Genomic DNA, 24843 nt, shown 5'->3' on the forward strand with positions numbered 1-24843 from the left:
CACCCGGCCGCCACGCCACTCTGCTGAACACACGCGCGCGCGGGCGTCCCTGTCGCGCGCATTACTCCGCTTCGCTCCTTTCCTTTCCGTTCCCGTCCCCGTCGCCGTCGCTGTCCGCCGCCCCGGTCTCCCACTCCCACTTGCCACCCTGCCCGTTGTCTCCTCCTCCGCCTCTTATCCTCTACACACCCCCTGTCCTGTCTCTAGCACGGGCCGATTCGCTGGCATGGCAGTTACCTGCCGCTGACTCGCTCTAGTGGAACCGGGTGGCGCAGGACTTGCTGCAGTGGACGTGGTGCCGCAGAGGAGGTGTGCCGGCGGCGAGCGACGGCGGAGCAGCCATGGAGGCGGTCCAGGCGGTACGTGATCTGATCCGCTTTTTCCTCGTATCTAGTAGCCATCGCGTGCCTTGTTTCTGCTTGCCATACGTTTTGTTTAGGCCGGTCTGAAATTCTGAATCGGGCTGTTCATCCGCTCGCTCTCACGTTCTCCTGATTGTTTCATCCGTTGTTTGTATGCGTTGGAACATGATGATTGATGATCATATTTACTTTCCACGTTTGTATGCGTTGTTTGCGTATTGGCGGTCCAATTCCAAGGCTTACTTGATCAAGAATATATTGTCTGCGGTTTTCTGAATTCTATCACAAAATCACCAATCCAGTTGCACATCGCAACAGCGTTCACTTACTAATTCATCAGAACTACTGTTATTAGGACTGCTGTATATTTTTTTATAAGAAAAGAAAAAACTAGAGCTGTCGTGTCTTATTCGTCAGAGAGTTCTCGCCGCTCATATCTGGTCAGTTTGTGCTTGAAATCAGATGACTCTTTTTTTGGATTCAATTCCAGTGGGTCCTAACCCGCATGGTTGTACTCATTTTCATGCCCATTGTTTCATTTTGATCAAACTCTCTATGAGCCATCAAATCTGATCCCATCATTTGCGTCAACTTGTGACGACATATTCATTCCATGGAATTCTCAGCACTGGAGTCAACACTTGAGCCTACAATTCTGATCAAGTTCCCATTTTGTTCGGTTCTCCAATGTTTCCATCACCTTTCCTATCATCAGATGTTGAACTACACTGAAAAATCTAAATTCTGATTCCTGCATATCATTAGATGTTGAACTACACTGAAAAAATAAATTCTGAATTCTGAATCCAAAAAACTTGCTGCAGGTACTGAGCGAGAGGACGAACCCGCTGCTCCACAGGTCATCCAGTCCATCAGGCGTCGGTCGGCTCCAACCTGACGCCGGCAACGGCGCGGGCTTCTACGACGGTTCCGCCTATTCTTTCCTCGACACTACCAAGCCCTGCGCCACCCGGTTCAGCAGCGGGTCAGTGACGTCCGAGGACTCGCCGGCGCTGACGCCCAGGCTGCTGTCCTTCATGTCCAGCTCCAGCCCCGACAACTGCTCCTCCTCCGCCGAATGGCCCGACCGTGCGGTGGCGTCGCGCTCCAATCGGTACCTCTTCGACGCGAGCGCGCAGGCCCGGTGCGCCGAGTACCTGGACCTGATGAGGCTGGAGGTGGATGCGCAGCTGGGAAAGCTCAAGGGAGGTGTCACCGGCCTGGAGAGCTACGCCTTGCCGGACAACGGCCGTGTGATCGGAGGTGCGCACCGGCACCTGGGCATGTCGCTTGATGTGACGCTGATTGAGATTGATGAGAGGTTCAACGCCCTGAAGCTGCTCATGGGCTCCGTGTTCCGACAGGCGAGGGAGATGCTTGGTTCGGTCAACTCGTCGGTGTCTGATCTGCAGTCGGAGAATGAGCTGCAACTGGAAGTCTTCGGTGCCGTCATCGGAGAGTGCGTCAGTGGTCTGCAGGAGGAGCTAGAGAGGAAGCTGTATGAGCAGATTAGCATCACAAACACCATGAGCAGGAACTTGAAGGAGGCCATAACACAATTTGCCGCCATGCGCGAAGACCTTGGCGCTCTTTGTAAGCTACTACTGCCTTTAGTACCAGAAGCTCATATTTCTAACGGCAAGAATGAAAGTCCAGGCAACAGGAGTAACAGATGGAAGTACAATTTCTTTGGAAAGAAACCCAAAGAGGACCGTTCTCCACGTCCCGAGGACAGCAAGAGTTTCAAGAAGCAAAAATCATTTGGTGCAAAGGATGTCATCTCAGAAAAGTCTGACTTTCGCCATCTCAACGGTATGACTACAGAGCAAGTGATAAGCTATTTTAAGTCTGAGATCAGCAAGCTGAAAAGGATGCATGAATCTGCATTGCAAGAGAAGACAGAAGAACTGTTCAGGTTCAAACGGGAGAAGGGGTCACATTCTCTCAAGAATGACATTGAATTTGAACCTTTGAGAAAGAAAATTCCAGAGATTGTATTGAGAATGGACCAAATCATTTCCAAGAATATAAAGATACCTGCGATCTGCATGACCCATGATGAACTTGACGAAAGATGCAGGCTGATGAGCAGAGTCGATGCTTTGTTTTATGAAAACCAGCATCTTCGAGGGTTGCTTGCAGATAGGACGAAGGACGTTAAGGCATTATCATCTCAGCTATCTGAAGCCAGCACAGAACTGTCTCTTCAGTTGTCGTCCGAAGAAGAGCTCCTGAGACAAATCGACAAAGTTAGAGAAGACTGTGAGGACCTCCGAATTGAATGTGATGTTAGAGAGGAAATGTATCAAACTGTTACAAAACAATTGCTTGATGACTACAAGGACAATATGGATGGTGCTGCACTAAATCTTAGTGCAAAGTTGTCTTCACTTGAATCTGCAGTCTCTGAAAAGAACAAGGCATTATGTCTATATAGTGAAGAAAATCACAGGTTAAAGGAGAAGTTAGCAGAGTTAGAAAAGGAGCGCTTGATCCATGATCACCGGGAAGTTCCAGAAGTCATAAAACAAGAGAGTACAGAAATTGTTCTGCGTGACATTGAGGTCGAGCCTCGCACATCGCCAAGACAATCAAATGGGAATGATTTGCAGTATGATGAGCTTGTGAAACTCAACTCAAGCTTACAGCAAACGTCAGGTATCCTGAAGGAAATGGACAATAAAAATATGGATCGCAGTAATAGCTTCACTAGGAATGAGCAAGAAAAGCAGCTGGAGTGCATTTTAGTGTCTATCATGAAATTATCAAAGGAATTTGTAGAGATTGAGAAAAAACTGTCAGCAGAAAGAACTGAGAGCAGGTTTGTTTTTGTTCATCTTCATTACATTTGCTTCTTAGGAAGTTTTATTTCATTTTCAAAAACGTCGAGCATGGTCGTTTCAGGTCAGAGGATTTGAGTGATCACTGCAGCCACATGGTCAGACAAGCCGTGGTACTAACAAAAATAGGGCTCTGGTATAAACGAATGATTGAAGCGAGGCGTTCTGAGCTCGAAAAGGCTGAAGCCAAGGTACTTCTAGAATTGAACTTCTGTTTGACTGCAAGAACACGTGATATATAATTATATAAATTCATCATGCAGAAACTCTGAAACGTTTTCAATGTGATCAGGTTATGACATTGGGCGACAAGATCACTGCACAGTTAAGCCTTCTTCAAAAGATATATTTAACTCTTGATCGTTACTCTCCTACGTTGCAGCAGCATCCTGGTGTAAGTACCTCAGTTGGAGATGGCTTGCATCCATGTATTTTGCAATGACCGGTACAATATTCAGAACTTTGCAAACATTAACATGGTTGCCTTTGTATGCAGCTGCTAGACTCTTTCTTGAAGACATGCAAGCTTGTTGCAGATTTGAGAAGTAAACAGAACGAAGGTTATACGACATGAATGAGGAGGTGGTATGGTCCTTGGTAGCTGATGTTCCTCGATGCGCCAAGTGAAGGATTCTAATCATCTCAGGTTTCAGAATTCAGATCCTGATTTGCTGTATATATGAGTACCAAGTGAACCAACAGCTACCTTGCTAATCTTATGCAATGCAAGTGGTAGCTGTCTCTATCTGCAATGATGGCCAGAAATCTGAAACCACGTGCGGAGCAAGAAGATATGTACAGATGGCATTGTGCTCACGTGCTTGTTGGTTAGAAAATAGGGTTGTTACTTGTTTAGTTAGCAGCCTAGGCTATAGAATAGGATGTATTGGATGATTCTCTCACTCGTAGACCAAGTAGAAAAGATGTTAACCACATTGTAAGCATAAAATTTATCTATCCCCACTCTGTGTTGATGAGTATCTTTCCTCCATCCAGATTGATGGTATTGCTACTCACTGGGTGCGCTCATGGTCAACCCACAGTGAAATGAGCATGTAGAATGTTGGAGACAAAAATAATGGAGATTTTCGCCAAAGCGTGGGTGGATGTCTTCTGAGTTCTAGTAGGTTTAGTGCTTAGTTTGCCAATCTCGAACTTTATTTTCTTTAAGCTCTTCAAATCCAGCCAGTTGCACTATAATAATTGATTTGATTGATTTGAGTGCAAAAATCATACGGAGGTCGAAATAAAATTTCAGAAACGAGCTTACACATGACACAACCAATGTTTAAACGCTGAAATAGTCCATCAACGTTGCAATCGAGGATCTTAAGGGAATTCGAGTTTTCAAACTTGGCCTAAGCAGTCTAACCGGCACGGTCGGGCCCATATTTATTTTATTGCAGATTGCAGTCTAACCCACTTCATCCTCCCTTTCCTTTCGCTACTCTGCTCGGTGGGCTTTCTTGGCCTGTGATCCCCTGATCGGCCCATTGTTTGAAGGCCCAGCTAATATACAGGGAAAGAGGAGGCAGTGCGTGAGTGCGTGGCTCCGAGTCCGACTGAGAGCAAGCGGGGGATACGACTATACGAGAGGCGACTTCCACTCCCGTCGCACAGTCGCCGCCGGAGGCCGCGCGCGCCGCCGTCTCGCCACGGTTCGTCTCTCCGTCTACTTCCGTACCCTCGCAGAGCTCGGTTTCTGTTCAGTTTTCGCGCCCCCTCCCCCTCGCATCTGACACTCGCCACGCGACCCTCCAGAACTGAATCGCGCTCTGTTGATGGGCAGCTTGCGCGCCCCGCCGCCGCCGGCGCAGCTCGTCGGAAGCACTAGGGTTGCCTTCCGTTCTGGGATTCGCTTTTCCTCCGACACAGTCCTCAAATACAGAGGTGCGCGCTTGTTGGTCTATTTTTTTTTTTCTGTTGCTGCCCGCCTGCCCCTGCCAACCACCAAGGTTTGCTGGACTCTGTTTCATGGAATCGTTCATTGCTTCCTGATTTTCAGGATTAACTACCAGCAGCGCGATGAAATCATATAGACTATCCGAGCTCAGCGACACTGAGGTTAGCGGCCTCAAGGCTCGTCCCCGCATCGATTTCTCGTCCATATTTGGCACGGTGAGATGACATCCAGATTACTCATGGTGTTGAAGTCCAGTATCGTTTCATTTCATAGCCTCATAACCATGGGATTCTGTCGTGTGCAATTAGGTGAATCCAATCGTTGAGGATGTCCGTGTCAGAGGAGATGCAGCAGTTAAGCAGTAAGTGTTGCTGTTATAGATGGCCTTTTCTTGGACGACTGGGAGATTGTGATTAATTTTCTGGGTGGTTTGGTTTTTGTAGCTACACAGAAAAGTTTGACAAGGTCACGCTCGATGATGTTGTTGTTCGTGTTAGCGATCTTCCAGATGCAGAGGTAATTGTCCTGTTTTATGTATATATGTTATTTCCCCTATTTGCTGCATGAGTTTGGTTGTCTTACCTACATAAATACTGTAGCTTGATCCAGCTGTGAGGGAAGCCTTCGATGTTGCATATGACAATATATATGCCTTCCATGTTTCACAAAAATTACCCGAGAAGACAGTTGAAAATATGAAAGTAAGAGATGCTCAATGTTTCCATTAGTAAAGTTTCACCTTTCTAAACGCTCTACGTTAATTATGTATGCCCTTTTTCGTGAATATGTGAAGGGGGTAAGATGTAAGAGAATAACAAGGTGCATTGGTTCTGTCGGGCTGTATGTCCCAGGTGGCACTGCGGTCTTGCCTTCGACTGCATTGATGCTTGCTGTGGTATGCTTGCCTCTACTCAAATCCTCTCAACTGAATTAATTGCATTAATTCACTGTTTGAAGCTTTTCATATAGCCTCTCTTTCTGCCAGCCTGCACAGATTGCTGGATGCAAAACTATTGTCCTTGCCACACCACCTAGCCGTGATGGTAGCATATGCAAGGTACAGTTGTGGGACATGGAACTGCACCAGTATTCTTTTTTTAAACAATTGTTTGATGAAGCACTATATACTTTTCTTGTTTCCTGCAGGAGGTGCTATACTGTGCAAAGAAAGCTGGTGTGACACACATATTGAAAGCTGGAGGAGCTCAGGTACTAGCATATTTTGAGATTGTTTTGTGCTTCATTATTTATTTCAGTGCTCTTAGTGCTGTTTACTTTCAGGCAATCTCAGCAATGGCATGGGGAACTGCATCGTGCCCAAAGGTATTTGAAGTATATAAACCTATCGGTTACATGTCTAAAATCAGTAGTGATCTTTTGTGTCCATATACTGGCCTCTATATAATATATTGGTTGCTTGTTAAGTAATTCTCATAGAACTTAATAAACCGCAGCGTTTTTACTGGGCATGTCCTGCTCTTAGCACTTTAAATAAACTCTGCCCAAAACAACTGTTAACATATGGAGATGTTGACTCACCAAGTTCTAATTTTTGCTAACTTCATTACTGTGTCTACAGGTTGAGAAGATTTTTGGGCCTGGTAACCAGTATGTAACAGCTGCCAAAATGATTCTTCAGGTTTGTTCTTGTTCTTCCATTGTAAATAAAACTTTACCATTATCTTCTTTGCCAAGACATGTTTTCTATGTTAAATTGTTTTTGTGGTTCTAATATTTCTTTGACTGCAGAACAGTGAAGCTATGGTATCTATAGACATGCCTGCTGGCCCTTCTGAAGTTTTAGTCATTGCTGATAAATACGCGAACCCAGTTCATGTTGCTGCTGATCTGCTATCTCAGGTACTGTATTCTATTTGTTGCCCAAGTCTTATCTGCATTACTAAATGCTGTTCATGTTTGCTATTTAAAAAACTGAAATTTGAGAATCCTTCATGTATATAGAGGTTGTTTTATGATGCTAAACTTCCTATTATCGCACATGTTCATGAAGTGTGGCATTACAGTTAGCTAGTTAAATCTTTTGTAGGCAGAACATGGTCCAGATAGTCAGGTTGTTCTAGTTATTGCTGGAGATGGTGTTAATTTGGGTGCCATTGAGGCAGAGGTTAGCAAGCAGTGCAACGCGCTTCCAAGAGGTGAATTTGCTTCAAAAGCACTTAGCCACAGCTTCACTGTGTTTGCCAAAGATATGGTTGAGGTAATTCTTCACCCCTTCTTCCTGCAATGGATGCATCTATGCTGCCCATTTGTGTTTTAAGTGCATCACCATTCTATTATGGACTTCAGTGCCTTCATTTTGTTTCTACCTTTTGCAGGCGATATCATTCTCAAATCTGTATGCCCCTGAACATTTGATCATCAATGTAAAGGATGCTGAGCAGTGGGAGGAGCTCGTTGAGAATGCAGGTAGGTATATTTTTATCATTAGGTGGTGTGGTTACATTGTTCTTCATGCAGACAAGCGGTCAGTTTTCATATCTTGGCACATCCATCTCGAATTCTTCATCTTAATATTTGGTTTCCACATCTCAGGGTCAGTTTTCTTGGGCCAATGGACCCCAGAGAGCGTGGGCGATTATGCAAGCGGAACAAACCATGTCCTTCCAACCTATGGTTACGCAAGGATGTACAGTGGTGTATCACTGAACTCTTTCCTCAAATACATTACTGTCCAATCCCTAACAGAGGAAGGACTGAGAAAGCTGGGTCCATACGTCGCGAAGATGGCCGAAGTGGAAGGGCTAGAAGCGCACAAGAGAGCCGTTACCCTTAGGCTGCAAGAGGTTGAGGCCTCTGTAACCGTATAGCTGCTGTCATGATTCATTTGTAATGTTCAAAGTCGGTGTGGGATGTTGGAATTGAACTATTGATCTGGAATGTTAGAAAGAGGCGTTTCAACTGGTACTACAAATAATGCTCATTGCACTCTGATATGTTTCACGAATAAACATGAGCAGAACTTATTGTATATGTAGTGTTCTCGCATTAGTTATTTCCCTAGTTGCTTTTGCCCCAAATTTTGGATTGTGCATATCCATCCATTGTGTTTCAAATAGACCGACAAGCATGTATAATAATTTGATGGAAAAGAAACAATAAAATGGCATCGACAAAGAGATTTTCATTGGAATCACATATGCACTGGGATGCCGTCGGTGGTCTGCTATCTTTGCTACCTCAGTTTCCTCTACCTGTCTGCTATCTTTGCTCCTTCAGTTTCCTCTCTCAAAGCCGGATGAGCCAGGGCCGCCCAGCACCAATGCAGTAAAAAAAAAGTCTACTTAACCTCGCTCAATTATTGACATCGCCAATTTTCTTCCTTAAGTATAAATTCAGATATTCTATACCGCAAACTGTTTAATACTCGCCTTGTCAGTTTTAAGACAGTTTTCTTTTGTTTTGAATAAATCAATTCTCACAGTTATCGTACGAAAAGTTCTCTTTATGTTTGACCGAATGTATAGAAAAGAGCAAAAATATTTATCACAATAGATGAATATATTTTGAAAATATATTTTATGATTATAATTCGGTGTCATAAACAATATTCTTTTCTATGAATTTAGTCAAACCTAAAAAATGAAGCCAATTTAAGATTTCATTTTAACTCATGGACGGGAGCACCAAGCTGACTGGTTTTAATGGTGGCCCAAGCCCATTTCTGTTAGAACGGCAACACTAGGCTCCAACAAAGGCTCCACCACACCGTCGTGCGGATCCGAGGCCCAACGGCGGCGGTGGGGGAGGCGGCGACCGTGTGGGAGGTCGCGCTGAGGCGGGGGACTGAACCTGGACTGCGCGAGGCGCGAGGTAGGCTGGGCGGCGGCGGAAGAAATCACCGATGGGCGATGCGCAGGCGGCAGGGGAGGGTCCGCGCTGCGTTGGCTGCGGCGGGCGCGTGAAGACGCTCTTCGTGCAGTACTCCCCGGGCAACATCCGCTTGATGAAATGCGTAAGCCACGCGAGTGCCCCTGTCCTCGCGAGTCTCTGCACCACTCGTGTAATCCGTTTTGACTTTTTCTTATGAGCCGTCAAACTCTCTGAATAGTGAATACTACCTTTCTTGTGCCTGCTAGGATAACTGCAAGGCTGTTGCTGATCCCTACATCGAGTGCGAGTTCATGGTACGGTCATCAATGAACAACGCCTTGCAGCTTAATTTTGGATGTGTTAGCTGCGTAGGATGCTTGAGTGGTTTACTAAGTGTTGACATCTGCTTGCTCCTTTCTAGATCATCTTGATTGATCTTGTCCTGCACAAGACAAGGGCATACCGCCATGTTCTGTTTAATAAGCTGAGCATGGGATCATCTGTTGACAAGGTATGAATCTATGCTTTGCAGGCCGACTCTGATTGCTGTTTCACATTCCTGCAAACATCAAATTGTGCTTGGCTCATACTGCAAACATCGAATACCACCTTTCTTTTGCTGGTCTCGTAGTAGTAATGCTTTAAGCATTTATGCATTTCACTTTGACTTGCCTTAGCTAATCTGTGTGAAACAATTGTTACTGGAGAAGTCGAGATGCCCACTTGTAGATAGAGTAGTTAATGTATGGATGAGGCTAAATATGGTTTGGTCATGCTTATTCATGCTAAATTGCCAGGACCCAGGACTGCTCTCCTTTCTACATTAAAGCAAATCATTTACTTCTTCCGTCTTTTCCGCTTCAATTTTATCTTGAGGAGTGACACAAGCAATCAGGACGGTAACAATAAACATCATCAATTATGTGCCCCGTTCCATTTTTACTCAATAATTCCCATGCTTCTACTTGGAAAATTGAAGCTTTGCTTTCTTCCTTTTGCTAATGATGACATTCCTGTTTCACTGACACTTGAGCCTTTGGTGACTTCCTGACCCTTCACAGCAGCATATAAAAACCAATTTGGCATAAAAATTTGTTTTCCATTCGTATAGGTTTTAGATGAATAGTTTGGCAATCTTGTTGTGATCTGCTCTCATCTTGTAGCGATTTCATACCTTCCCTTCAAGAACTTATTTGGTAGGGTACGTCTTCATGTCCATATATAATTTGATTCCCTGTCTAATATGCCTGTGTGTTCGTGTTTGCAGGGAATACTTTACCGGTCTACTTTGATACATATTGCTCTTGATGCATGTATCCTTGAATTCATAAATCTTTACTTTGATTTTGATTACTATGAACTATCTGCGCATCTTAAACAGTCCATAACTATGTAAGTCAGAATATCTTTTTCGAAAGGAAACAGAGCTGATGGGGCTTCTTCCAGGAGTATTTTCTCAACAATTTCCAATTGCACTGAGGTGATTACAGTTACCGGCATTCAAATATATTTTTTTAAGTGCAAATCGTCATAACAGTGTGCCCAACATTTTGTTGCTCTCCAGGTTATTGGCGATGCATTGTTGGGAAACATCATATTTATGATCATTTTACTCCTGGGAGTGCGATTTATTCTCAAATTATCTTTCGATGTTATAAGGTACAACTGGCATGATGTCCTCTTCTTGTTAGAATAAAACATTTATTGCTATCAATGGGTCCCTGAGTGTTCTTGATGGGGTTTATGCAGCTAGTAGAGATCATGCAACAGTCTAATAGTCTCATAGTTCATTTCTGTTCTATTTACATTTTTCGTATATCTTATTTTATTTGCAATTTCGTTTGCTTGTCCATGGTTTTTTTTTGTAATAACAATTTTTCGTTACTCAGGTATAGGGATGTTCTGTTCGCTGTCATCATTTCAAGCTACTTCAAGCTGTTCCTTTTCACAATGATGGTATAAAAGATTTTTATGTATTAATTGTTTCTCTTCTAAGCATATCTGCGGTTTTATTCTTTCTGAATTGAGTATGAATATTTGCAGGTTTGGGAGTTTCCATCATCTGTTATATTCATTGTTGAAATGTTTGTTCTCTCATCAAATGTTGTAGCCCTGAGAGGTACAAAGCACTGCACATATATTCTCCCCATGAATATATTCATTCTCCAAATATTTTCTAGTCAGTAGGATGCATATATACATTGACAACAGTCTTGGTAAATGCCGCACGCTTCTTGCATAACATAAATTGAAACATTTATTTGAGTATTCCCTAGATGTTTTCTAGCTGTAAGGATTCTTACACATCAATAATATTCAAGGAGCATAGGCCGTGGATAGCATAGATGATTATGTTAGGGTTCTGTGTGGCATCAACTGACACATGATCAAAGTTTTTTCTATTAATCCTGCCATTTTCTGATACTAACATATAGGCATGGTTAGATGGAATGTTCCTTTCTGTAATCAAGATCTCTACTGATGAGTCAGACAGATGTCCTTAGTTCTGACATCAAATGATCAAAGTTTATGGCATGTCGCCTTGTATCCTATACTATAATTCTTCTCAGCATCTACAAGTTACGTCTTCTATAGCTTTTTGAAGTGTTAGTGTACTAGTAACTTGGGGCAATTGATGGTTTCCTCTTTTTACTGAAACTGTGAGTCTGTGACAGTTCTATTTCTTTTTAGTTACGTGCAAATTAAATTATGTTTCATTGGTGAACAGTAAACCTGTTCAACGTTGTGTGAACTGAGAACACCATTTCTTTGCAGTTGTTTCGCAGTTTCCAAAAGCCCACTGCTTCGCGGTCTGCTTAGTAGCGCATGCAGCAAAATACTTAACCCAGCGATGGATCCTTGGAACGCCATGAACCCTGAACTCGTCCAGAACTCCAGATCATCCTGGAGCTTCAAGCATGGCCCTAGTCTACAGATGGACCGTCCTGGTGCTTCTAGCGCTGTCTAGTAGGTATACTGTGCCCTGATGGTGAGCTCTGATGGTTGGATGCTGGCTTCTTGAGCCTAGGATGCTTGGCCGCTCATGATGTCGCGACATTGTTTGGTATATAATACAATGACTGTATTCCTAAGTTTGGTCTTCTCCCCCCCCCCCCCCCCCTTCCCTGTGAGTAGCTGAGCTGTGGACCATGCTGGAATTGCACGGTCTCGTGGCTCATGGCATCTGTGCAGCCCGAGCCCAGCACCGGCTGTTGAGCAATCTTTTCCATGTTGTACTTGTGGCAAAGACGGATATGGCATCTTTACTCGTAGGTACTAGCTTCTGAGTGTTGTGTTGTGTGGTTGGTACTTGGTTGGTCCCTTTACCCTACCATACCAACGGCCTACGTGGCTACGTAGCCTCAGCATCTCCTGTTCCCGAAAGAGTGCAGCAAAGTAAGGACCTACTACTGTATTAGGCTATTACCATTGTGTTATGCTTTGGCGGTTCTGTCAACATTACCTGTGAACATTTCGTTTCCTGGCTGCAGCTGTGTTGGACACTTGGACTGGAATGCTCACGCACTGCGGCAGCAGCAGTTCTCGAGCTCAGATAGTCAGATTCAGGCTCCCCGAATCTGATCAGGTGTGTTCTGTCTCGCTCTGTTTTTTTAATAACCTTGACCGACCTGAACGCTGACACCACCTGCCTCTCCGTGCACCGACAAATGACAATGGCTGCTCTGTGCTCTCTATGTTTGCGATGAACCATAACATTGCATCGTGCATCTCACTAGGCACTGAGACTAGTTGGAGAGAAATTTACAAGTCTGACTAAATCTTGCTGGCCATCCTTGACGTGATTGAGCATGCACCAGACAATCACCTGAAAACTAGAACCGTCAGTCCGGGTTTGGGCAGCAGGATCTTGAGGGAGATATAGTTGCTTGCTGGTTCTAATGGTGCCATAGCGAAAACAGAATCTTTTCATAACAAAGCACTGTGACTTGTCACATGGAAAGCGGTGACCAAAAGGAGGAGCTTCCTCATGTGCTTAGAGCAAAGGCATCTACAAAAGTGTTGTCACTTGTTAGAGAATTGCCCGAGTAATTTCAGTTGGTGCGAGTCATTTGTGATGTCTTGGGACAGATCTGCTTCACGTTTTTCAGCTCCGCTCCACATTTTTTAGCCAAACGGTTTCAGCTCCACGCACTCAGTTTGAGAAAAAATGGTGGAGTTGTGAGAGCACCTAAAGAGGTACTCCACGAACTCCAGTTTTTTGTGGAGCTGCTCCATAGTGGAGTTTGTGGAGCAGAGTTCGTGGAGCAGTGCCAAACACCCCCTAAAGCGCCATGTTTTTATTTGCCTGATGGAGATCTCCGTACATTCTTGCTAAAGCCTAGTATATAGCAAGAATATACAGAAGAGTACATATAAGTATATGGAAAAAAACTAAAGCCAGTCTTTTGCCTCCTAATCCAAGCTTTCATTCATTTAATTAGTCGCAGCCTACTTTTTTGCCTCCTAATCCAAGCTTTCATTCATTTAATTAGTCGCAGCCTACTTTTTTGCCTCCTAATCCAAGCTTTCATTCATTTAATTAGTCGCACGATCAGGCGCGGGTCATTGTTAACTAAAAGGCCATGTTCCTTAATTTCCTTTGGTTTCCTTGGCCATGCATGATGTGGCCAAGCAAGCAAGATGATGATGATCAGGTTGGTTTCAGGTAGGCAGGGGACAGGAGCAGCTTAATGAAGCTGATTAACGCGCGCTTTTGGACGTAATCCCCGCGCGCGTGTAAGTTAAAAGTCCACGTCCCCGATCATTGCCGGCCGGCCTTGTTTGCTGCAGTTGCGCGTCGTCGTCGTCACCGCGCGCGGCACCACTTCATTGACAACAAGTGGAGTACGTGCTATGTGCGCACTTCAATTCTTGTTGTTTCTACTAGCTACTAGTAGAGTAGATAGCTACAATACCTTCTCTCCATTATCATAAACTGATATATGGTTAATGCTCCAGTCTCTCGTGGCAACTCCACGAATAAAACCATGCTCATCAAGCACCACATATAATTTTCTTTCATGATATTTTTTAAAGAAAAAACAGAAACTTGAAAAAGTGTAATGTAGAGCTTGTAAATTTGGAGATCCACTTAGTCTGTTGGAAATGTTTTAAACTTATTATCAGCTATATTTAGCTTTACAAAACGATTTACCTCTTCTCTTAGAGAGATGACAGGGCTTTGCTTTTGCCTATATATACTGAATGATGACAAGTAACTGATTGAATGAATAACGATCCGTATCTTATCTTGAGAGGAGCATGACAACCCTAATCGCACTAATCGTTTCCCAAACGGTCAAAACAGTACTGCATGCAGTTTCCTTTTTTTCCCAAAAAAGAAAAAGAAAACGAATAGTGCAGTTTTGGCGGGGTACAGCTCAGTGGTCGATCACGTCGCTGTGTTTTTACTCTTGGACAGACAGCATGCATTCTTCAGCTATGACTCATGCTCAATCATAACGGAGACATTAAAAAAAACTAGTCCAAAAACGACTTTGTCAAAAGTTTCTTGTACACATTAGCCTAGAGAACTTCGCGACGCTCTGTGCCTACTTTCTTATCCCGCAGTGGTGGTGTCACCTTCACCTTCAGTCAGGGAAAAAATTTAGGAGGGGCTGAACAAAAGTTCTACATCAACTTAACTCTACTATTACTCCTCGTAAATGTAGATTATGGATAAAATTCACAAAATATATTTAAAAAATAAAGTGTTCAGTTCATCCTACCTTATAAATTTGTGTATAAAATTATAAGGATAGCACTAAAAATTTCACTGGACCAGCGGGGGGCTGGAGCCCCCTAGCCCCACTGCTGGCTTCGTCACTGCCTTCAGTGACATATCTATGTTGCAACAAAAAAAAAAGTACGTGGCTCGGTGCTTTATTTTCTTTACGCACTACTGTGGCTTTTCACAAAGGCAAAGTAAGTTTTGCACTGTCACATGTTCTACGATATATATACAAGGAGCTAAGCTAAACCATTTTTATATATAATTTATTTTGTCTATCTATATAGGACAAGGGAAAGACGGAATACTATAAAATTCACTGACCATGTAAATAGTTCTTAATTGATTTGCTCTTATTAGGACGTACTTAGTCATCAAACAACATGATCAACGGCCATTAATCTGGGCACCAACCTCCCTTTACAAACCGTTCCTTCCCCTTGTGCATGATTTTAACGCAGTAAACAAAATCGCAGCATAAATATAATCCTTGTCCTAGTCATGTAGATTGTGGAGGGCATCATGTAAACCTACTTATTGATTTCTTTGAGGGGCCGCTGCAGCTTCGTTTTCGTCAGACTTATCCATGTACCTACATCATGACTTAAAATGTTTTTTTACAATACATGACTTAAAATGTTTGATCGGCACGAAAATTATAGTGACACTTATTTTGAGACAGATGGAAAAGTCGGAGTACCACCCTGTTAGTACACATAATGTACTGAATCATATATTTTGCTGAAAAGGATAATGTTAGTATTTTTAAATAATTCCCAAATGTCACGAGCAGCATGGATCCCGTGGGATTTATATGTAGTCCGAGGTGTTGTTCGTTCTTGACAAAAAATAAACAAAACAAATAGATAGTGGACAGACAAAGAGGAATATATGGAAAAGTTGGCAGACATGAAATGGATTTATGAACAATTCTCATAGGCTAGCTCCTATATATAGCCAATATTCCTGATGTTGACATGCATGCTAGCAGCTAGAAAGCTTAAGCAACATGGCAACGCAATTGCAAAGTGGCGGTGGTCAAAGGCACGCCCGTGCTTGCTAGTGCTGCACCAACCGTTTATTACGATGATTCAGCAAAGACGCCTCCAAAATCCTTAATCAGGTCGAACTCACAAAAAAAAACAAAATAAAGTTGCTTAATGATCAAAAAAAGCTGCTTATTAATACGCAACAGTTTTAATAGGACCTGTAGAGGGGAGACCATATGTCTCTACCAAGATACCTTTGCCGCTTTGCGTGTGGTGTCTTCTTGTACTCATGTTACAGTGGTTTGGATTTGATGCTCTAACAATATTGTAGAGTGCCACTGTTTCACTTGTTTTACCTCTCCTCTTCTGAGACAAAATAAATTGGATTATTGTTTTTTTTTTTGAGAAAACACAATTCAGCCCCCATTGAAACAAGGGGGGGGAAGACATTCTAGGACCGCTTCGAAATTTCACATAATTTAGTTTAATTTTATAAACAGATCATAGGAAAAGTTTCCTATAAAACCCTTTGGAACAAAGGATGAGGTTCCTAGAAATCCTATAGCATATATAGCTTGTTTCATAAGGACTTTGGAGGAAATCCAATAAGAGCCTGAACCTTATCGAAAGTTTTCTTTATGTCATTCTTTCTCGTCTAATTCCTATGTTTTTTTTGGGTCCGTGCAAATATATAGGCTATGTTTGGTTCAGCTTTTGAAAAGTGTTTCCGTGGCTAAAAAGGAGAAAACTAACCAAACGGATAAAACCTAAAGGTGCCTTTTTAGAATCAGCTACTTTAGCATAGTATAATTTTTGCAGCACCTTAGACCATGCTTTTAGCTTTCAACTTTTAGCTTTTTCAAATGGGTAGAAATGGAGAGATGTAGTGTTTCAAGGTAGATCAAGAGAGAAGATATGTTTATAGTTGTTTTAACCAAACAAGTTACAACTTTTTTAGAGCACATAGCTCACATCTGTTTTTCCATATCTCATAGTTGAACCAAATATACCTTCAATTATGGTTTTATGTGTTCTTCCATTCCAAAGGTTTGAAGATGTTAGCCACTAGTACACTGAAGCTCTATAGTGACGGTGAAAATGAATTTCTACCGGCGGTTTACACGGCCACCAGTCCTAAAGGTCATTGAAAAGGACTGCCGGTTTGCTTAGAACCGCCGGTGGAAATCAATCTTTCCACTGGCGGTTTGTGAAGTTAACCGCTAGTGGAAATTGATTTTCACTGGCGATTCTAAGCAAACCGCCAGTGGTTTGTTTTTCAGTATTTTCTATATATTAACGAAAAATGGGTTTTCACTGACGGTTGACAAGTCCGCGCCCTACCTCTGCTAGAACTGGCGCATGGTAACTCAACCGCCAGTGCTATTTTTTCCGGACGCCAGCTTTATGCTCTTTTGTACTAGTGAGCCAATTCTATTCATATGTTGTTTTTTTTTCTATTCCTAGAATCGTAGATCTATGAGGTCCTTATTCTACACCACGGGTAGGCTTGAGGGCTTCAGGCTAGTAGATATGTTTGACTGAGGCTTATTCTGGCCCAATGAAGGGTATCTGCGGCCCAGTATAGCTAGTACAGTTGCAGCATCTCACTTCTGCACGACTAGCTTAGGTACTGATATAGCTAGCCGTGTATGGACAAGGAGACGACATTTTGTTGTGTCGTGGTTACTATCCATCGCAAACTCCAGTTGCAATGTGCGAACCATACGTGTCGACATCAGCAGCATGTCAAGGACGGAGGTATGCAAGTGAGACGTGATCGAGAATCCCGAGACGGGAACACACCGTTCTCGTAATCGTACGTGTGGTAGTAGTAGCAAAGGGATCAAGAGTTCAGATTCACATGGTCAGATGGACACGCCTCATCTCCTCACTGTTACCAGGCTTATTCGCTTGGCTAAAATTGTCGCGACTAAAAGAATTGTTCGTTAATTCGTTATAAGAGAAAAATACTAACAAATGATTGGTAAATTGGACATATAAGCTTAAGCGAACATGCTTCACTTTCCTCCCACAACAGAGCTACTAGCATTATTACTGTACTAGCCCAATTCTTATAAATTTGGCTATATATAGTTAGATATAAGTACTCTCTAGCCCCATTCATAAAGTTTTAGAGGCATTTTGATCATTTACAGTATCTCTTCTGGTTTTTAGAGGGACTCACTCACTCTGTTTGTCTGGACGGAGCGAGGCGGGACGACTTGTGGAGTGACTCAAACAAAGATGCATGGAGGGAGGGAGTAGTGATTAGTGATCCAGATCCGACGACTTAATCCGCCTGATGCCCTGATCCAGCCAGGCCTCTTCATAGGATACCGGCCGGCTGGGCGGACAGCGCGGCGTGGGCTCATGCTCATGCATATTGTCAGTCACATTGACACGATGGCCGCGCGATGTGAGTTGCTCGACCGATCTGGTCCATCCGGCGTTGTACTCCTGCTTTTGCCTAGTACGTGTACTCCAATACAGGAGTGGCTACTGGCTAGTACGGAGTAGTGGTAGTATATTGTCTCTAGTGGTACCACCACCATGCATGCACGTTACATATATACAGAGATCGGCTGTGCCGCCGGTACGGCCGGCCGGCGTCGACATGCATATGCAGCTGGCCGGGGACCGCCTGCCGGCACCTAGTGCGGCGAGTCTGCGAGACGGATCGGACGAGAGGAGGTCGGAGCTGAGGGGTGTAGCGCGGAGCTCGCCGACCCGACCCGACGCTCTCGGATCAGAAGACGACGTTGGCGGCCGTGCAGCGCCCGGCGCGCATCCCGCCGGCCCCCGTACGTGTACGCACGACGCGTCCCCCGCCGGCCGGCGTCGACCCCCCCACGCATGCGCGCCACCACCACCCTGCTCGGCATCGGCAGACTGCGCCGCGCGCAGGGCCTCCTGTCTCTCGATCGCATCTCCTACCTGTACGTCTCACTGTACTGTCCGCTCAACCATCGCACCACGGATCGCGTAGCAGCCGCAGCACGGCAGCAGAGCCTGCCTGATCTGCCTGCATGCACGTGCGCACTAGAAACCACTTGGCTCTGCCTGGCTCTCCCCTCCAGTCACTGAACAGAACGCTGAATCCTAGCTACTAGTCCATTCACTTCAGGTCCTCCGTGTCCGTGCAATGCAATGCAAATGCAAATGCAGCGGCGAACACGACACGAACCGCGCACTCCTATGAGAACGTACTGTACGTATACGCACGCGAGTTACTGCACGGCCCCCAGCCCCACTCTTCACTCCACGGGAACCAGCCCGTCAATTAATTCCCCTGCACTGTCACGGCGCCGCCGTAACTACTGCTCCTCTCTGATGATCCCAGCAGTAAATAAAATTATAAAAACGATCTACAGTGCACGTAATTACCGTGCTGTTGGTCATCGTGTCGTTCGTCTCGCGCCACCGCGCCCCGGGTCAACGCCACGAACCCACGAGCTCCCCTCCCGCTCGCGCGCGCGGGCGGGGCCGGGGCGCCTATATAAAGCGTCTCCAGTCTCGGCCCCGTGCAAGTGCCAACGGCCAGAGTGCTCTCCACGCCCGCACGCCCACCCGCGGCAAGACGTACCGGCGGCGAGAGCGGAGATGGAGACGGCTAGGGCGGTGGACTCGGGGGCGGGTCTGGACGTGGACAAGCTCACCTACGAGATCTTCTCCATCCTCGAGAGCAAGTTCCTGTTCGGCTACGACGACCCCAAGCTCTTCGCGCCCGCCTCCGCGGGGGCCTCGCCGTTGCCGTCGCCGGGGGCAGCCGCGGCGTCGTCGGGGAAGGCGACACCGACCAGGGCGGGGACGAAGACGAAGACGAAGGTCTGCATACTGTCGATCGACGGCGGCGGGCGCGCCGCGGACGGGCTGCTGGCCGGGGCCGCGCTGGTGCGGCTGGAGGCGTCGCTGCGGCGGCGCACGGGGGACGACGGCGCCAGGCTGGCCGACTTCTTCGACGTCGCCGCGGGGTCCGGCGCCGGGGGCGTGCTGGCGGCCATGCTCGTCGCGCGGGGCGCCGACGGCCGCCCGCGCTTCTCCGCGGACGACGCGCTCGCGTTCCTCCTGCGCAGCCTCCGCCGTGGTGGCGGAGCGTGGTCGTCCGACGCCCAAGGCCTGCGGGGGCTGTTCCAGTTCCGCCGCCCGGGCGGCGGCGGCGGCGCGGGGGCGTTCCGGAGGGTGTTCGGCGACCTGACGCTGCGGGACACGGTGCGGCCCGTGCTGGTGCCGTGCTACGACCTGGCGACGGCGGCGCCGTTCCTCTTCTCGCGCGCCGACGCCGTGGAGACCCGCGCCTACGACTTCCGCCTCCGCGACGTCTGCGCCGCCACGTGCGCGGGGTCGGGGACGGTGGAGGCGCGGTCCTGCGACGGGTCCACGCGCATCGCCGCGGTCGGCGGCGGCGTCGCGCTGGGCAACCCCACGGCGGCCGCCATCACGCACGTGCTCAACAACAGGCGCGACTTCCCGCTCGTCGCTGGCGTCGAGGACCTGCTCGTCGTCTCCATCGGCAGCGGCGAGGCGGACAGCAAGGAGCGGGAGCGGGGCGCCGCCTCCACGTCCCAGATCGTCAGGATCGCCGCCGAGGGCGTCGCTGACATGGTGGATCAGGCCGTGGCCATGGCGTTCGGACAGAATAGGACAACCAACTACATCCGTATACAGGTCAGTGAGTGCACCAGTCTCGCCGCCAGTGCCGTGTCGCTGTCCGCTGCTTTCACTGTGCTCTGCTCTGCTTTCACACGCTAACCCCCCTCCTTTGCCGGCGACGCCCGCTCATTTGCATGCAGGCGACAGGGACGCCGTCGCCGCGAGGAGCGAGCCGTGGCGCCGCGGCGGCGGAGGCGGAGGAGATGCTGGCGCAGAGGAACGTGGAGTCGGTGCTGTTCCGCGGGAAGAAGGTAGCGGAGCAGACCAACGCGGAGAAGCTGGAGCGGTTCGCGCACGAGCTGGTCAAGGAGCGCGACCGGCGCAGGGCCAGCCCGGCAGCGCCGGCGCTCGTGAGGCACCACCAGCCGTCGGCGGCGCCGTCGTACTCGAGCCTCGTCAGCCACACGCTCGCGAGCATCATGTAGGTCAACAGCCAGGAGCCAGCAGCCAACGGAATGGGCCCAACTGAGACCAGGTGTTTAGGCTGCCTGCTTAGCTCTGTTCCTGTCCTGCGCCATGTCGATTCTTCAGTTTTGTATGTAAAAACGCAGGGCATGTGTCTTCTGTAGTGTAATCCGTATCCTCAGCTCAGCTCAGCTGTATGCCTGTATGTATGTATCTTGAGAAAGAAATGCTCGCGCAGACCTTGTGAGATTGAGCAGAGCTCTGAGCCTCTCTGATGACTGAACAAACCAACCCCGGATCCGGATGTGTTGGATATGGAAAATAATACAGCCATACAGGCCACCACACCAAGTAGCTGGTAATTAATCAGGAGTGACTACTACTGTGTCTGATGTGGGGCTGCCTGTCTTTAGCTTCAAGGCAGGTAAATACTGCAATGATAGCTGATGCGAAGCATAATAATACTTAACAAAGTGGTACTTGATGAAAGAAACTCGAGTGATTCACAGAAGCCTGGAACACGTACCCGATTTGCCCTTTTCGACGCCTGCGGGTTCTCATCAGACATGTTGTTACAGTAATCCTCCGTTTTGGAACTCGGGACCAGTACGTAGTGCTGCTGCTGCTTCCACATCCAGGGTTCCAGCCTTCAGAATTCAGATACACTGTTCTGAACTTCTGATCCGAGCAGCAGAACTGCTCGGAGGTCACACCTGTTCCGAGTCCCAAGTGCTTCAGAGCAGAAAACATGAAGAATTCATTCAGCAAGAGGAACAGGTAGCTGTGTAGCACCAGTGCATTTGGTTCGTGTGCTCATACTGTGCGTTTGTACGCAACCAGAATACTAAAGTTCTCCCAGTGAGAGTGAGGTGAGATTCTCCTAATGTTTTGGTATTCAAAAGTTAGTATAATTTTTTCTACTAAATGCCTCCTGTCTCATATACTATAACTAGGGATATTGTTTTATTATTACTTTAAAACACTAAGAGAATTCTATCATTTTGGTAGTAACGGTGCAGGTAAAGAGAAGCAGCGAGACCTGTGCCGAGTTTAGAGCTTGGTTAAACTACTGCACCTGCGCTGCACTACTAAGCGTGAAGCGAAAAAGTTCATGATCACGTGTATACGAGTGTGCATGTGATGGTAACTGAGCACCAAACACGGGCACAGTGGTGAGACATGGAGGCATCAGCAGAGCAGAGGGTGGGTTCAGTTCAGCTCGATCTGCTGCAGCGTACTGTACGTATAATAATATAATGCATTCTTTAACAAGAATCCTAAGGCGATGAGGTGGTGTGCTCTCATGTCTGATCCAACGGAATAACTGGCGCTCTTCATGCGAGCGACGTGAGTCCGGCGACGCCGCTACGTGGAGGCGTCAACACGCGCGCGCTGAGCTAGCTGGGCATCGCCTGTGGCTTCACGCGTCGGTGCTTGCATTACAATTGTTTTTTTCTTCATAATATACAGTTTCATTAGATGCTACTACTAGCGGTGCTATTTTTTTAGTGACGGCTAAGTTACAGTGCTTAGTGGCTTTAATTTGGGAGCATATATATATGCTGCAAGCTAAGGTTTACTATTTCTCTATAGTACATGTTAATTAATGCATCTTTTTATTTATATGAGAATCATATCTGCAAGTGAATGCTAGTTACTATTTCTCTATAGTTCTCAATGTAGTTTCCTTTTCTTTTATGTTGCCACTATTTTTTTGGTGGTAGTGGCCTAGTGGGTGTGGGAGCTTGTACTGTACCGATCCTAATAATTATCGTTACTAATGCACATGTACTGGGCCATGTTAGGGTTAGATTAACCCACTACATAATCTATGACTGTGTATTTGCACAGAGATTGGACCTACATCTCGTCCTCCTTTTGGACGCATGAATGAAGGTGGTCAAGCAGCAACACTGAAGGTAATCATGTAAACCGCGCACCGAACCAAACCATCCTACAGCTAGGTAAATAGGCAAAGCATCATCACTTCACGAGGTAGCTAGCTAGGTTACAAATTACAAGCTACTAGTACTACTAGCTAACAATGCTGTAGGTGCGGTGCATGCAAGGGGTCGCAGCTCCTCCGGCCTCGTCAAGACAGTAACCACCATCACCACTGCCCCTCAGTCTCATCAGTACAGACAGCGCCTGCAGCAGGGGAGAATAGAAAAATTAGCACATCACTCACCTTTATTACCCAGAGTTTAATTATGCTTCTCGCATGCTACGGCAGCAGCAAGACAAGAGATTACGGGCAGCAGCCAGCAGCAACCAGGAATCGCGCACCAGGTGGCGCGAGCTCCGCGCATCGCCGTCCACCCTTGCTTGGCGGCCTGCAATGTCCGGTGTCCCCTCCGTCTTCCTCCGTCCTGGCTGCTTTGGATTCCATGCATGCCTGCACAGGTATTTAGGCGCAGAGGCCACACGTGTAACTTTTACTGCGTGAATGAATAAATCCATCTGCAAGTGCATGCTAGTGTCACTTGTGCTGTGTATTCATGCATGCATGCAAGTAGCCGAGAATCTCGCCCTCTGCATGCACGCACGCAGCTAGCCGGCCCGGGAGCAACTTGCATGCAGCTCAACGCAACGAGCTCGATCCATTTCGATCTCATCTTCCAAGCTAGTAGTCTAATGAATCGACGATCAGCCACCTTTACAAAGCATGCAGCATCCATCGCGGGAACAGGCGTGCTTGAGGTTACCGGCCGGTCGTGCATGGGAAAGGCTCTTTCTTTGTTTGGTTCTCTTCTTCGCAAGGTGCAGTGGCGAGTTGGTTGAGCAGTTGCCCGTTTGGCCTTTGCTGCTGGTATTGTTTGTTTACCGTGGATGTCAGGGATTGTTTAGGGATCTAGGATCTTTCATCACATGTTGACTACAGTAGGCTTCTAGGCTTCTAGCACTAGTTTTTTTTTTTCGGCCCTAACCTCTGTTAGCTCTGCAGCTTTACTTGTATTTTTTTCTTATTAGCTAGGGATTTGAATATGAATATGTAGACAAGTTAGACCTGCTGTGTTTGTCCAGGAATCCCTCTTCTGCATCGCTCTGAACTGAAAACGCTATAAAACTGTCACGACCACGTCCAGAGAACGTACTGTTTGCTTCTGGCTCTTTCGTTGTCGTCCTCCACCTTTTGTTGACACGGCGGTGAGTAGTACTGCATGCATTTTTTTCAATCAGGCATATGTTGTTCTTATAGTCTTTTCAGCAAGTATATATATTGAGTCAGCAGCCATACATAATATAAAAGCGGCTGTCAGCATTTATTTATTTTTAATCAATAATATCAAAGCAAATCTTTCTGCCATTATTGGAGGAGATTTTTAGATTGAGTACGAAATACCGAAACCGATACATACGTATCGTCCACCCAACATAAATTGGCCGGTGTGCTCCAAGAAACGCAAACTGGAAAATGAAATGCTTCCTGCATGGCATCCGAAACACGTAAGTAGGCGACCTCCGATCCGATCCGGTATTGATTTGCCGCGCGCATCAATTGAGAGTAGAAAATGACTGCTTACTTGACACATATGATTAGATTGATGGACCATTAGTACTAGGACCGATACATGATGCATCTAACATCTGCTGTGACTACTCCAACAACGTGTAGCGGACTTCTATTAAGGGCCTCGAATGGCTTAATATGTGGCTTCGGATTTTCTACCGTACCACACTACAGCAGAAGCTAGTGAAGCCACCCCAAATTAACTAGCTTCATCAATCTCTCCTCCTTTGCTAGTTTATTTTGGCGGGAGAAAGAGAAGAAGGTCGCGATGCTACACTATTTTCATAGAAGTTGAAGCCGGTTCTAAGGGGATGTTTGGCACGACTCTTTACGAGGGGCTCCTCTGTTTTTTACTCAAAAATGGCTTCTTCGAAAAAACGTTTGGCAGGGCTCCTCTGGAGGAGCTAGAGCCGGAGCCAGAGAGAAGTCCTACCAAACGGGCCCTGAAGAGGACCTAAGTTCACACACATGAAGCCTTCAAAAGAATTTCTGCCCACCTGTCAAGAACCATCAGTAAGCCTGCGAAGAGCACAAGCAACCCTAGGGTCCATATACTTGATCAAATAAAAGGAGTAACCTGGTTGATACTTCAGCATTATGAGAACAGAAATGCTACACCAC

The 24843-nt window shown here is 46.3% G+C and overlaps 4 protein-coding genes across 4 annotated transcripts; all 4 read left to right on the top strand.

Moving 5' to 3' along the window:
* On the top strand, nt 6-4298 carry LOC8083924 (WPP domain-associated protein). The gene is made up of 5 exons (XM_002463740.2): nt 6-359; nt 1187-3183; nt 3267-3393; nt 3495-3596; nt 3699-4298. Exons 1-5 carry the CDS (start codon nt 342-344, stop codon nt 3774-3776), a joined length of 2322 nt encoding a protein of 773 aa, XP_002463785.2. The 5' UTR covers nt 6-341; the 3' UTR covers nt 3777-4298.
* On the top strand, nt 4738-8114 carry LOC110431479 (histidinol dehydrogenase, chloroplastic). Its single transcript, XM_021450592.1, has 15 exons — nt 4738-4860; nt 4992-5092; nt 5208-5320; nt 5414-5466; nt 5549-5621; nt 5705-5806; nt 5899-6000; nt 6091-6162; nt 6252-6314; nt 6387-6428; nt 6685-6744; nt 6855-6965; nt 7153-7323; nt 7442-7532; nt 7659-8114. The coding sequence occupies exons 3-15, from the start codon at nt 5228-5230 to the stop codon at nt 7931-7933; spliced, it is 1308 nt and encodes a 435-aa protein (XP_021306267.1). The 5' UTR covers nt 4738-4860; nt 4992-5092; nt 5208-5227; the 3' UTR covers nt 7934-8114.
* Nucleotides 8787-12393, top strand: LOC8083925 (protein arv1 homolog). The gene is made up of 9 exons (XM_002463741.2): nt 8787-9078; nt 9203-9250; nt 9358-9447; nt 10204-10249; nt 10334-10416; nt 10501-10595; nt 10826-10892; nt 10980-11055; nt 11712-12393. Exons 1-9 carry the CDS (start codon nt 8968-8970, stop codon nt 11807-11809), a joined length of 714 nt encoding a protein of 237 aa, XP_002463786.1. The 5' UTR covers nt 8787-8967; the 3' UTR covers nt 11810-12393.
* LOC8083926 (patatin-like protein 3) lies at nt 19192-21073 on the top strand. The gene is made up of 2 exons (XM_002463742.2): nt 19192-20321; nt 20447-21073. The coding sequence occupies exons 1-2, from the start codon at nt 19257-19259 to the stop codon at nt 20729-20731; spliced, it is 1350 nt and encodes a 449-aa protein (XP_002463787.1). The 5' UTR covers nt 19192-19256; the 3' UTR covers nt 20732-21073.

The sequence above is a fragment of the Sorghum bicolor genome, chromosome 1, assembly GCF_000003195.3.
Source record: "Sorghum bicolor cultivar BTx623 chromosome 1, Sorghum_bicolor_NCBIv3, whole genome shotgun sequence".
Taxonomy (NCBI): domain Eukaryota; kingdom Viridiplantae; phylum Streptophyta; class Magnoliopsida; order Poales; family Poaceae; genus Sorghum; species Sorghum bicolor.